The sequence below is a fragment of the Xenopus laevis genome, chromosome 1L (genome assembly GCF_017654675.1).
Source record: "Xenopus laevis strain J_2021 chromosome 1L, Xenopus_laevis_v10.1, whole genome shotgun sequence".
Classification (NCBI taxonomy): Eukaryota; Metazoa; Chordata; class Amphibia; order Anura; family Pipidae; genus Xenopus; species Xenopus laevis.
In genome coordinates, this window is record NC_054371.1 from 138109922 (window position 1) to 138123956 (window position 14035).

The 14035-nt window shown below is 36.3% G+C and overlaps 1 protein-coding gene across 1 annotated transcript in view; it reads left to right on the forward strand.

Moving 5' to 3' along the window:
- The window catches only part of glis3.L (GLIS family zinc finger 3 L homeolog), a 216129-nt gene extending 205960 nt beyond the window's left edge, over positions 1-10169 (forward strand). Inside the window, exons 10-11 of the mRNA XM_018258381.2 lie at positions 3102-3284; positions 4870-10169. Of these exons, the coding sequence (XP_018113870.1) occupies positions 3102-3284; positions 4870-5006 (320 nt within the window). The 3' untranslated portion in view covers positions 5007-10169. The remainder of the gene's footprint in view (positions 1-3101; positions 3285-4869) is intronic.
- The last annotated feature ends 3866 nt before the right edge of the window (positions 10170-14035 follow it).

Consider the following 14035-nt stretch of genomic DNA (forward strand, 5'->3'; position numbering starts at 1 on the left):
TAATAATAGTCAGATACAAAGCTGCATGGAGAGAAACAGATTGCTAAGGGGATAAAGAAGGGAACTTTAATATTTTGAGTGATTTAAAATTATATTTAGAAAGTTTCATATTTACTTTACAAAATGCATTCAGTTAAAAAAGCACTGATTCCTATATATATATATATATATATAGTGGATTCGATGCATCCCTAATATAATAGGTATACAAATGGCCCTGTTTTTTTCTATTATTATCATAATAGTTATTTAAACCACTGGCACAGTCTGATGGCAGTTGCTAATTGCCTCGACGATTCTAAATTCTCCGACACAGCTGTAATCGGTCATAACCACTTTCTCTCACAGACTGACGTTGCAGTTTGTCTCACTTTTGCCAACTCTTTTAAAGTGTGATTGTAGTGGAAGGGTGTCTCACGGACTGTGATTACTGTCTTTTTGTAACTCTGTACATTGTGTCATTGTGTAATTATTTTACTCCTCCCTCAAGCTACATACAGGCAATCTGTTTGCTTCTGACCTCTCTCTCATTCTCACTGATGAGTTGGGCACATGGTGTTTATAGGGCACATTTATATCATACTTTACTCAGTACTGCCATTTCCCATTTTTCACAACCCTGTTTTTCACCTGAAAAAAAAAAAACACATAGGAGCTGTATGTACTTTCATCTTTACTATGCCAGTACTTACACTAATAAAAAATAGGTGTCAAAGTGATGTTTGACATTTAAGTTGAAAACATAATTTGTGGCAGAATGTTTTCAAGTGCAATTACCAGTTGAAATATGCATTTTGACAGCACAATCTCTCGAAATGACATGTATGTAAAAGGGCACACAATCTTCTGTAACAGTGAGAATGCGTCTTCTCTAACAGATATTTTTCCAAGTGTTCAAATTAGAAAAAAGTTGATTTTTCATTTACAAAATAAAAAATACAGTACCTTTTAGATTGGTTGCTGCTTTAAAAGGAGGGAAAACATTTTAGTCTTTTTCAGTGTAATTACATTTCCCCTTATCAAGGGATTCGATTTCGGCCTAATATAATGACTAGTTTATATATTTTCTAAATGTGTTTTTTTAACTTTTGCCTACAATATGGATTAATCAGAGTCAAACATTTCATTACAATTCTGCATACAATAAATTCCCTTAGCCCATATGGATTTAAAGCAGATTCTGTCGTCATTCTGATCCTCTATAATTCCAATAGATTCCCTGCATACAGTATGTTGTCTTTGTCTGATGCATGGAATTGACCATTGTTATTGCACTAATTGCCACTGAATAGTTACACCTTTTCCCACCTCAGACTAGAAAATATTGGGGATTTGTAAAGCAGGTTTCTGTTTAATTACATATAAAAATACAACAAAATCACATCACTTTTATATGGAAGCACACTTGTGTTTTCAATATCATAATTTGTAGAGACTTGTTTTGCCCTAACCATGTAATATTATTGAGGCTGTTTGGGACATTTGTTTATTTGGTCTCCATTGTTTTCGTCTGGTATGAAATAATATTGTAGACTTTGTAGTTTTATTTTACTGTATGAATTCCAGCCACAATCATCTTGACACATAAGCAGAGTAAGATTTTGCCTGTTTGTTAGCCATATAAGCCCTGTAAAACTCAAACCTTCAAATTTACTCAGTAACCAATCTATATATTTATGTGTCTGAAAATTATGATACTCACATTGGTGCATGAGTTTCCTTTTTATTTTTTGGTTAGGGAATAAAATCATAATACATGGGTCATCCAAATGAATGGTATTGGAAATGAGTTAAAGTGGGAACATTATCTGGCCCAAAATTATTCAATTATACATGTATGTGTAATGAAGGGGCATATTTATTATGCTGTATAAAATGAAATTTGCTAAAAAAAACAGTATAAAAAGCTGTGTAAAATAAAAGGCAAATTGATCAAGGCGTGTATAATTTTATGCCATGCAAACTTTTGCAGCCGATTTGCCGCCGTTATTTTACATTGCTTCTGAAGGGAGTCAAAAAAAGGTGTAAACATTTTAAGGTGTTTTTTACATAGCGTAGCCTGGCAATATCTGGTGTATTATCCTGCTGTTTTTACACAGCATAATCAATAAGCCCCTTTTTCCAAATGTCCCAATCACTTGGAAAGTACTAGAATAAAGATTATATGGTTATAAAGATGATATTTGGTTTGAAGCACAATGCATAAACTATTTCCTACATCTTCTTCATTATAACACAGGGTATAACACAGGCAATTTTATGCAAATATGGTAGTCCAGTCCTGTCATAAAACCACTGTGGTTTTAAGTATCCCGCCAAATTTCTAAACTTTTGAGCCAGTTGATCTTGCCCAATGCAGTTATTGCACTTTTTAATTTGAATCTACTGTAGATATTCTCCCCAACAATGTCTACTGTGGAATTATTCATTAAGCAGCTTGAACAGCTAAAACCCAGAACTGAAATGTCAAAATGTTCATTATTAGAGTATCATGAGCTAATATGAGTGTGAATTACGTTTTTTGGAATGATGGCATCCTTGGACAAGAATATTTCCCTTGACTAAGTAAGGGTATTAATAATATAGAGCTCTAATTATGTTTTCTTCTTCCTCTTTATTTTTCTGTTCTTTTACATTATATAAAAATGGAACACAAAAGAGGGATTACAAAACACATTCTAATATTCTGTCAGGCCTTGAATGGAAGAAAGTAAGTAACCCCTAAATGGTCCAGAAAAAAAAAACATTTATTGGGCATGTATAAAAGGCACTGTTAACTCCACAATGCCAGCTTTAGGATAATTTATAAAAGCAAAATATATTCTGTTCCAAAATCCCTTTAATAGAAAGGTACAATGGTTCTGCCATGGTTTTCTGAGGAGCACGGCATGCGAAGTAGAACATTTTTTTATTCTGTGTATAATCTCTTTCCATTCAGGCTTAGTTTTATTTGATGCCCAGTATGTTATCCAGGAAACTTGTCACCTGGGTTATAGTTGAGTGGATTTCCAAGTTAGGATGGAAAGCCGTTTTTCCAAAAGAAATGAATCAACTGAAAAGTGATGGGAATTTAACTATAGTTTCATTTATTTTCTTATTAGGATTTTATGGACAGCTGCAGACGTTTTGTCCGCCACATTACAGTGATTCTCCGAGAAACATGCAGCATGGCAGCACATGCAATATGGGGCCACTTTTTGAGGACTGCTTGTCTAATGCGTGTGGAAACAAAACAGAATTTGATGCCTTCCACAGGGCTTTTACCTCTCACTCTGGCATTACAGGTACTGTGGATCTCACATAATTATTATATACTGTTTGCTGCTCCTTTTCACACAGGAGACACTTAGCTTTGGAAAAGTGTCTATTAAAGGGAAGTTCACATTTATTTTAGTACTTTAATTCACCTTTATTTAAATTTTTAGTAAGATGTAAACAGTTGTTTTCTATACAATGTCTTAATTTTGTAACCTTAGGGGGTTATTTACTAAAATCCAAATTGATATATTTTATTAAAAAAACCACAACCAAACTCGCATGCCCGATTTTAGCTTATTTATTATAAAAAAAACTTGATTTAATCGGATCAAGGAAAAGCTCTATAAAATCGAGGGAAAACCCGAATTGCTCAAATTTTTCAGGGCTTTTCCTAAATTGCTCAAATTTTTTGGGCTTTTTTCCCGAATTGCTCTAATTTTTCGGGGGGTTTTCCCGAATTGCTCCATTTTTTAGAGTTTTTGCCCAAAAACCCAGAAAAAGTTTGATTTTCGGGCTGAACCTAGCGCAGATAATGAAAACCAGGTTTTAATTACCCTAACTAAGCAGATTAATAGAAAGATAAGCTATTAAACATAAGAACAGTGATAACATTGAAACCTCACAGTCAATCGGTTGCTGGGGTCAGTTGAGAATTTGCTTATTATAGGCCCATCTAAATGTTTATTAAAAGGTGAAATTCCCTTATAAATTCCATTTTATCCTAGATAATTACACATTTATTGCAATCCTGCCTTTTTATACGGCATTCTGCATTTTTGACACGTACGTGCATGTATAAATACCCCTCCCTTATCTTGACTGGCGAATAGGCTCCCTGTTGATTAGTGAAGTGATACAAATATCTGGTGCTGAAATATTAAATTACTGATAAGTGGCATAGTAAAATCAATACTCCATTTTGAATTATCTGTACATTCTGTTTAGAATATCAATGACAAGATCAACATTTCATCTATTTTTTATTATTAAAACATTGTCACCATCATTTAATCATATAGCACCAGCAAGTTACCCAGGGCTTTACATTAATGTATAACACACAGGGGTCTTACAATAATTTGTCAAATAAGAGTTATGGAATAAAATTAGGATCAGAGAACCCTGTTGTCAAGAGCATACAGTCTAATATCACAATTCAGCCAAGCCACATAATCACAGTACTTCACAGGACTTATTTACTAATACGTGACATTTATATTTTCAGAAGAAATAGTTTTCTTTATTTGTCTCAAATATGAACATGCAAATTAGGGTCCACATTCAGTTTCGTTTTAGCCAAATCTTTTGGTTTGTTTTGGATTTGATATTCGGTCTTTTCAAAAATGATGGCATTGGTGTGTCCCATTCTCTTGAATGTTTTTTCTGCTAAGTGCTGCCTGTTGACAGTGTAATGGATATATATTTACATAAATGGCAGTTCCTATTTTGTATGAGAAAGTAGAAAGGTGCCTTTTCCTGCAAAAAAAAAAAAAAAAAATGAATAAGTGCATATCATTTTAACTAAGAAATAAACTTCTGCTTTACAAAAATAACTACAGCATATGTATAATTATGATTAATAAATAACATGGTATATTGCTTGTATTCCAGTTTATGACTTCCCAAGTGGTTCATCAGGCCTTTTTGGGGACTCACAAAGAAACGTGACAGAGGACACTAGCTTCCTTCAAATAAATGCAATAGATCGCTGTCCCAGCCAACTCTCATCAGTTTACACTGAAGGCTGAGGACTAATTCTTCTGTGCCCTTTCTCTAGCCAACACATACAGGTCAACAATTGCCAGGCGTCCAAATCACAGGAGAGAACAACTCAAGAACAATATGCAAGAGGAGTAAATAATACGTTTGCCAACCCTTGTGAATTTCATCTTTTTTATTTAATATATATTGGCCTCCAAGGTTTTTTTTCTATGAAAGGGAAGGAATAAAAGAACTGAAAAGTGCACATACGTTTTTATATGATTTTTGTAATGCACTGAACACAATGCTCTTGGGAAAAGAATCAGAACATACAGTACTACAGGCACGATTGGAAAACCAACATTGTATTATTATGTCACCCTGTCTCCACCTGAAATAATGCAGTGTTGTGCAAAGCATCAAGGTGCCATAAAGTCAGCACACCAAGATCTAATTCACACAAAATCTGGTTTCAAAAGCTATTTCCATTTTTTTTCTCTTTTGAAACCACATATGGCTCTCAGCTTGTGAGCAACTGGACCTCAGTCTAACTATATCATGGAGAAGGAATGTAAAGAATTGCATTTATATGCTCTGCTGTATGCAGGACCTTCTATTTGTATAGCATATACAGTTTTATATCCAGTAACCCAAATGGGGTTTACTGCTTGGAATAGGATGCCAATGCTCTGTCAAGTCTTCACCAGTGTGCACTAAGCAGAAAATATGAATGCCAGTGGTGATCTTATAGACTAGTGTAGAGTACTGGTTTGTATTTTATGATGAATTTACCCACTCCATGAGTGGTTGGAAATGGGACCATCAGTTGGAGTCTTGTTACAATTAAAAAAATGTTTGCCTTGTACAATATGCTACGTACAGTATAATTATTAATACAAGCAAAAAAAAACAACTCATGATCAACCTAAGCTTAATTGAAACGTGAAACGCTCATTAAAAAAGCATTTAAACATTACAAATAGCCAATATGCAGTGTAGTTTAAGGTACTGTCTTATTACAAAGAAAAGGGAAATCATTTTTTCAAAAATTTCTTTGTTTAAATAGCACTCCATGGAAAATATCCTCCCCATATTTCAGCATGCCTATATGCTGATTACCTTTGCCTATTCTGTAATCACATGTGGACCTATAAATATTTTCTGAACTTCAGTCCATGGTTTTCTAATAGCTTATCACACTGTGCATTGGCATTTTATTGTGATATATTTTTATGCCTACAATAGGCATAAGGGAGATAATACTGCATTCTGTGAAGAAAAGCTATATTCCTATTATGGCATATGGCTGCTGTCATTGCAAGTAGTACAATGTAAGATACAAGTGTCTATATTGCAACAACCAACCTTGATTCCACTGGTGCAGTCCTCCTGAGTTTATGCGGACTGTTGTAGAGTGTCCTGAGGCAGTGTGCAGGCAAGTGCTGAGTTTAGGATGCTGAAGAGATGGGTCATACTAGAAGACCACCAGAAGGTAAGTGAGGAAGGGCATTGGGCTTTATGTTACATGGCAAAAGGCTGCTAGTAGAAGGAAGAGCCCCGGGAGCTCTATGTAGTAATTAAAATGCAACAGCCCTTTGGTATGGCTGTCTGCAGTTGCTCTTTGAAGAGCCTTAGTTTGTCATTTCTTGAGTAGACTGCTGACAATGCAAGGGGATCATATGAACAGCTTTGTCTGTACAAATTAAGTTTTGTAGAAACTTGACATTAGTAGTATTATTCTTTAATGCACACTCCAACTAGGACACTATTAGAATTCCAGGAATTCTGCCATTCTGCAAAGTTTCATTGACACTGGCATCCATATATGCACTAGTTTATGTTGTAAATACTGCTGTGTCCATTAGATTTGGAGCAACTTTGAATGCCTCATACAGATCCTTAAGCTCTCTCCTGAGTCAGGATCACACCTAGAGAAGGTTCTGGCAGTGCAGGACAGCTATGCCCACATATCAGGGGCTAAAACATCTGTACATCAATGTCAGAATCATAACTATCATTATTTTGCTATATTCCCACTCACACCCCCCCCCCCCCCATTACCCCGTCCTTTCCTAGTATGGCATTTCTATTTTAGTCCTATTCTAAATCACTCCCCTATTCATGGTATGCTCATCTTACTTCAATGGACCAGTGCCTTTTCTTATTAGCATCTTCTTGTTTATGATTTGGACTCTAAATATATTGGACTGGCCAATTGGGGATGGTTTCAGGCAGGATATTTTAACCTTCCTCTGTATCAACTACCAGATAGGTAGGTATAATTTCCACAAACTTGTGCATAATGATGATGTGTGTGTTATTTTAAATCAAATGCAGCTATTATGTTGCTATGCATGCTTAGCTTCCTGTACCTCCCAACCCTAATAGGGTGTATTAAAAGTTAATGGAGAAAAAGGGTTTCCTTTGTGCAAATTTAATATAGTTTTTGTGATCCCATAAATATCTAGTGACCCGTCCACTAGTGGAAAAACAGGTCAACAAAATATGTGCTGTGTGCTATAAAATTCACAATGTAATAACTGTCTAATGAAGAAAAGGGCATTATGCTACAAATAGGTAACATCAACTCTCCTCTCTTACTTAACTATATTTTATGACTTGGCTTTAGCTCTTCTGCCAAAAATTAGTGCAAACAGTGTAATACATCATTTACAAATATTAAAATACAAAGGGGCACTTAAAGCTTGCAGCCTCCTGTATGTACCCTGTCTGTTTGGTGGGATTGGGACTTACTATTTTAATTTACATATTGCAGAAACTGTTCCCAAAGGCCCATCTTAAAGCTCACAGGACCCCCAAAGCCATGTTGTTGTTGTTGAATGGCAAAACTTGTATTGTTGTAGAAGAAAATATATGCTGTGTTTACGTGTAAAAGTAACCTCTGTCTTTTTGGTTTTAAAGGGCAGAGAGCTGCTCTTGAGCATCTATTTAATACCAGGAAACATATTTATCTCTAGTTGCAAAAAAGCATCTGGTATTACAATCAGGTAGTCGCATAATGTTATATGGCATTGTTATGAGGGTTTCCATGGGTTAGAAAATATAAACTGCTTTCAAGGCACATAAAAATGCTTCAAATACTTATGTTTTACAGGATGGAAAGGGACTGTACTTTAAGTTTACAGTGCATATGTGTAAGTCCTTGCACGTTATTATTATTATTTAAGAATTAGACACTGGACTCTTCTATAAAAACATTTTTAACCACTAGGATGTCACAATTGTCCAGTGGATATCCTCACTGTATTACTGTTACAGGTGTATTATCAGGCCAACAGCTCTTATCAGTCAACAACCATAAAAATATAACCTTATTTGCTGTTCCATAGTTCCATGTCACAGTCCAGATGGTAATTCCAATCATTCATGATTGCCTCGACATTTTCCATTTAAGCTGAAATGGGAAATACAGTTAGAATATAACAAGTGAAAAATAAACAATCCCTCCATGTATTTATGTCATGTGATTATCATTATTAGCATACTATATGTATTCATGGGCAGTGTGGATGTGGAGCTGGCAGTTCCCCACATTTCCACATATGCTGTTAAATGTGGCTACAGGTCTAAATAGAAAATCCTGCCAAATATAAGCTTGTAGGCTAAAAGAAAGAACTTTGACATTAATTACAATAATTATCCATTTTTGTATTCTTCCGGCTATAAAAGAAAGCTTCAACGCTACTATGCTGCTTAAGCTCCCTCTCTTATAAATGAGTCTGGAAATATGGTTATTATTTATACAGCTTTGCATCCTTGTCTCTTTTTCATTGTCACCATTACTTCAAAGGATGAATGACCAAATGTTTCTTAAAAACCACATTGCTAATGACGATGCATGAAATATGAGAAATAACATGGGTAATGTAGTTGCTTCAGACTATTTTATCGACTAAAGTCCAGTGTCATCTTGCTTCTGCTGCTATTGATCTTTTTTTAATCCCCAACTGCACTTTCTATTCTTTTATTATTCATGTAGCTGCAAAAAAACACGTGAATGCAAATAACAGATAATTTTATTCTGCCAAAAAAAAAAAAAACAGGCCACATACCGAAACAAACTGAATAGCAGCTGTCCAATGTATGTATATAGGAATTGTCACGTTAATGGATTTGCAATATGGTTACAGTGTTAATGCAAAAGAGCCATTATCCTTACTTTTATTGGAAGGCTCTGTTTTTAAAGGTATATGCAATCACTTTGTAAACAGTCCATTAATAAAAGCTGCAGATGCAGAATATCCAGATTCCAGGGCAGCATTCAGAGAGTTGTAGGTGCTTTATAAATACTGTAATAATAATAATAAATAGCTGTGTGCACCCATGCTGTAGATTAAGGATAATAATAAAGGATAATAATTCCTTTTCTGATTCTTAAATGACCACTCCTCGAACTGCACAAGGACAACACTGCATGATCAGTGATTAAAAGCTGTAACACAAAGATGGCAGCCCTTGGGCCCTCTGGCCATGATGAATGGGAATGGGTATCACATTGTGAGTTACCTGTTAGCCCCTAGCAAAGAAAACAATTGTAATTAATTGATTAATATAAACATAAATTGATTGTAAATCGATTAATATAAACATATAAAATCATTATGTAGCTGTCAGAACATTTATTGTCATCCCTAGTAGCAGATTTGTTGTTTTTTTTTCTACAGAGCACTTTTGTTTTATTGATGAAGAATAATAATAATGTGCATTGTTCAACAAATAAGTCATAAAGTTGGGCTCCGATAATAAACCAGAGTCCCTGGAACACAAAATGGTTTATTTGTCTGTGTATTATAAAACAAATGAAACGTTTTACTGTAAATACCGCTGATTATCTTGTGTATTGTAGTTTATAACAAGCACTTTGGTATGGGAAAATATGGAATAGTCTTCCATTATATCATAGATCATTTTGTACAGATATCTATGTAATCACATATAGATTTAAAACAACATATATCAAACTGTATATCTGGATGATATTTTGTATTATGGTACACTTATTGTTTATTTGAAGTCATCCAATGTGTTAACATATTCTATTAATTTGTACAATTTGTTTTTTGATTTTTCACAGTTATATTTCATATAATCATAAGTTATTTTGTCTTGCTCGAGAAGTCCTTTTTATCGGAAAGTAAAAATGATGGGGTTTGTGCACATTGTTACACAATAAAACTGGAAATATTTGACATTTTCTGTGACTTTGATGCTTTGCTTGGCTAGTATCTCTGAGTAATTGTTCCAAAATGAATAACTTTATTACTGTGCAGTTTCATATGCTCAAGGATTTCATTCTCGGTTGTAAAGTTGATTTAAAAGCTTATATAGAATTTAGGAGTGAAACTTGGTTTTCTTCCCAGGATTCCTTTCCCAGACCTACTCCTTGGCTCTACATATGTGATCAGAAAACCCATCACTGCACTGACTTCCGATAAGCTCAATAGGTAACTGCAAGGGCTGAATGTTAAAACTAGGGATGCACCGAATCCAGGATTTGGTTCGGATTCGGCCAGGATTTCCCCTATTTCAGCAGGATTTGAATCCTTCTGCCCGGCCGAACCAAATCCTAATTTGCATATGCAAATTAGGGGCAGGGAGGGAAATCACGTGACTTTTTGTCAGAAAACAAGGAAGTAAAAAATGTTTTCCCCTTCCCACCCCTAATTTGCATATGCAAATTAAGATCCAGTTCGGTATTCAGCCAAATCTTTCTAGAAGGATTCGGGGGTTTGGCCGAATCCAAAATAGTGAATTCAGTGCATCCCTAGTTAAGACCCAGTTTCAACATATAGGATAGTCCAAAAATGCAGATTTTAGTGAAAGTGTTTTTTTTCCCAGGATGCAGGGGTGGATTGATAGACAGGCCCTGTGGAAAGTGTAGCTTAGATGTCTCACATCATTAATCTGCCACTGTCAGGATGTCTTCTGCTTTACATATACAGTAAATAAGGAACAAACTTTTATTATTATCCTGTATTTATAAATACAACATTATAACTTCATAAATCAAACTGTTTCCCCATGAGCAAGGGTGTATCAGACCTAAATGCACAGTGGGACACAAAAAATACATACAATATGTCCGTCAAAACAGGGAGAGTGTTTGTGTTTTCTAACAATTTCAACACTGTGTAAAAAGTAAATAAAAAGAGAATGGGAAGATATGAAAATCATTTAAACCCTATATTTAAGTGCAAATAGTACAAATGTTATTGTTTTCTGGAAAAATCTATGCTTGTTTTGAATTTGATGCCAGCAAAAATGTTCAAAAAGTTGGGTGAGGGGCTGGATTCCCACTGTGTTGCATCTGTTCTTTTAACAACACTCTATAACCATTTGGGAAGGGAGGAGACCAATTGCTGACGTTTTAAAAGTAATATGTTGTCCCTTTCTTATGTGATACAGGATTTCAGCTGCTCAACGGGTCGTGTCTCCTCTATCATATTTTTTTTTCATACTGTGCAAAATGTTTTCAATGGGTGACAGGTCTGGACTGCAGATAGAGAGGCAATTTAGCACCCAGATTATATTACTATGTAGCCAGGCTGTAGTAATACATGCACATTTGGCAATGTGGTTTGGCATTTTCTTGCTGAAATAAGCAATGCCTTCTCTGAAAAGAGATTGGATGACAGCATATGTTGCTCCAAAGGCTGTATATATTGTTCAGCATTAATGGTGCTTCCCAGATGTGCAAGCTACCCATACCATGTGCACTAACGCACCCCGCCCCCGTACCTTTACAAATGTTGGCTTTAGAACAGGGCCGGGCCAAGGCGACAGGGCGCCCTAGGCAACCCGGTTGGCTACATCGCACCCCCCCTGTGGGGGACGTGGTGACAGAGGGAAGAGCAGCAGACGTGAGGGCCGGGGTGGGGAGAGCGGCAGATGGGGAGGCCAGGGGGGGGAAAGTGGCAGAGGGAAGCAAATGTGAAATAGGGGTAGACAGAGGACCCTTTAACAGGTACCTGCCCAGTGCCAATTGTTGCGCCCTAGGCATGTGGCTTTTCTCCTCTTTAATCCATGCACTTATTCCACTAGAGCAGTGCTGCCTGAGGGCTAAAGATCACAGCCACCCAATACTGCCTTTTAGCCTTGTCCCTTGTGTGCAGAGTTTTCTGAGGATTCTCTGAATCTTTTAATATATATATATATATATATATATATATATATATATATATTTTTTTTTTTTTTTTAATAAATTAAATATATATTAGCAAACACTATAATTTCTCATTTTAAACATATGTTGTCTCTATACAATTTAAATTAAATATAGGGTTTAAATGATTTTCAAATCTTCGCATCCTCTTTTAATTTATTTTTTGCAGTGTCCCAACTTTTGTTATAAGGGGGGTTGTAATAACCTAAGGTTTGTTTTTTAATTTAACCCAGCAGTTCATGCCCAGTAGTTCAGTAATGTGTATTCCCAACTAAATTTTTTTGAAGAGGTCCTACTGTGATCTATAATATAAGCCTGCTCCTTTAAATGCACATCTTTAAGCCAGAGGCACACACACCATTTTTCTACACTGAACTACATTTTCTCACTGATATCCACCCATGTCAGTGGGCACACAAGATTTTCTCTCCTGGCATAGAACATCTATCTGTCCCATTTTGTGTGCACACTTGTGAATATAACATGATGGCATCAGGGAATTCAGAAATGAGGATATTGGTATGTGAATATTGATAACTTTTTATGTGGGCTTTATTATAGATATTTCATTGCTTATTCCAGTGCCAAACTATCCTATGGGAGGCTGGGGTAAGGATGAGGTTTTCATGGGCAATACAATGAATAAATGAAAGCCTGCACTGGACTAAACGCATGTATACTGTAAGTGCATCGTATTACCATGCTCATATAAACCTGAAGATATAAAAAATACAGGTTGTTAAGATAAAGAAGGCAACAGAGGCACCATGAACAAGAATGCAAAGTACGTGGTTAGTCTAGCAAGGGAGGAAGGTTTGTTTTCCTTTAGATCTGTATCAGGACAAGCTCTGCACTAGTTGTGAGACTGGGGTTTTATCTGCAAGCTCTAATGCTTAGTATTGTGTTTTCTTAGTGACATACTGTAGGAAAATCATTGTACCACATCTTTCCCATGCCATTTATAGATTTACAGCCTGAGTAAATTTACCTGGCAGTGTGTGCCATTAATGATTTAACAAACGAGATGGCTAGGTTACTGAACTGTAACAAAGAATGTGGTTTTTGTGTTCCTTGTGAAGAGGCTGGCATACCTTTCCAGCAACTGACCAACAGTGACCCCTTGTGTGACCAACCCTGCCAGCAGAGCCAATGAGGTATCGGCCCATAAGGGTGACTTAAGCATTTTTCTTTATAGCTTAACCATTAAGATGCTAATTCAGAGGGAGAAAGACAAAGAAAAAATCAATTAATGATGTAATGAGTAGAGTAATGGAATGTAAGTAAAAGAATGTAAATGCTGTTAGTTGGGGGCAGGCCCTGTCATTAGGCTGATAAAGGGACGGTTTCATTGCTCCCCTTTGGTTGACAACCTAAGGGTCAGGGCACACAGGCAGATTCAGGGAGATTAGTCGCCCAGCGACAAATCTCCTCTTCTTCGGGGCGACTAATCTCCCCAAACTGCCTTCCTGCCGGCTAAAATGTAAATTGCCGTCGGGATGGCACTCTGCGCAAATCATTTTTCAAAGTCGCCCGAAGTTTCCTCATCAGGCAACTTCGAGCAACTTCGAAGCGTTCCAGGTTCCATCCCACTAGCGATTTACATTTTAGCCGGCGGGAAGCAGGGGAGGCAGTTCGGGGAGATTAGTCGCCCGAAAGAAGAGGAGATTTGTCGTCGGGCAACTAATCTCCAGAATCTGCCTGTGTGCCCTGACCCTAAAGCTTGAGGAAGATTTCAAATCACTAAAAGGCCATCATGTTGCAGTGTCAAATACTGGCTCCTAATAGATCAAATTATCTGGTAAATGTGTTGGGCTTATCACATGGATATGAGCTTTTCCTGTTCTGGCAGAAAAAAAAGGCACAATGGCAACTAATTAGCTTTTCCTGAGCACT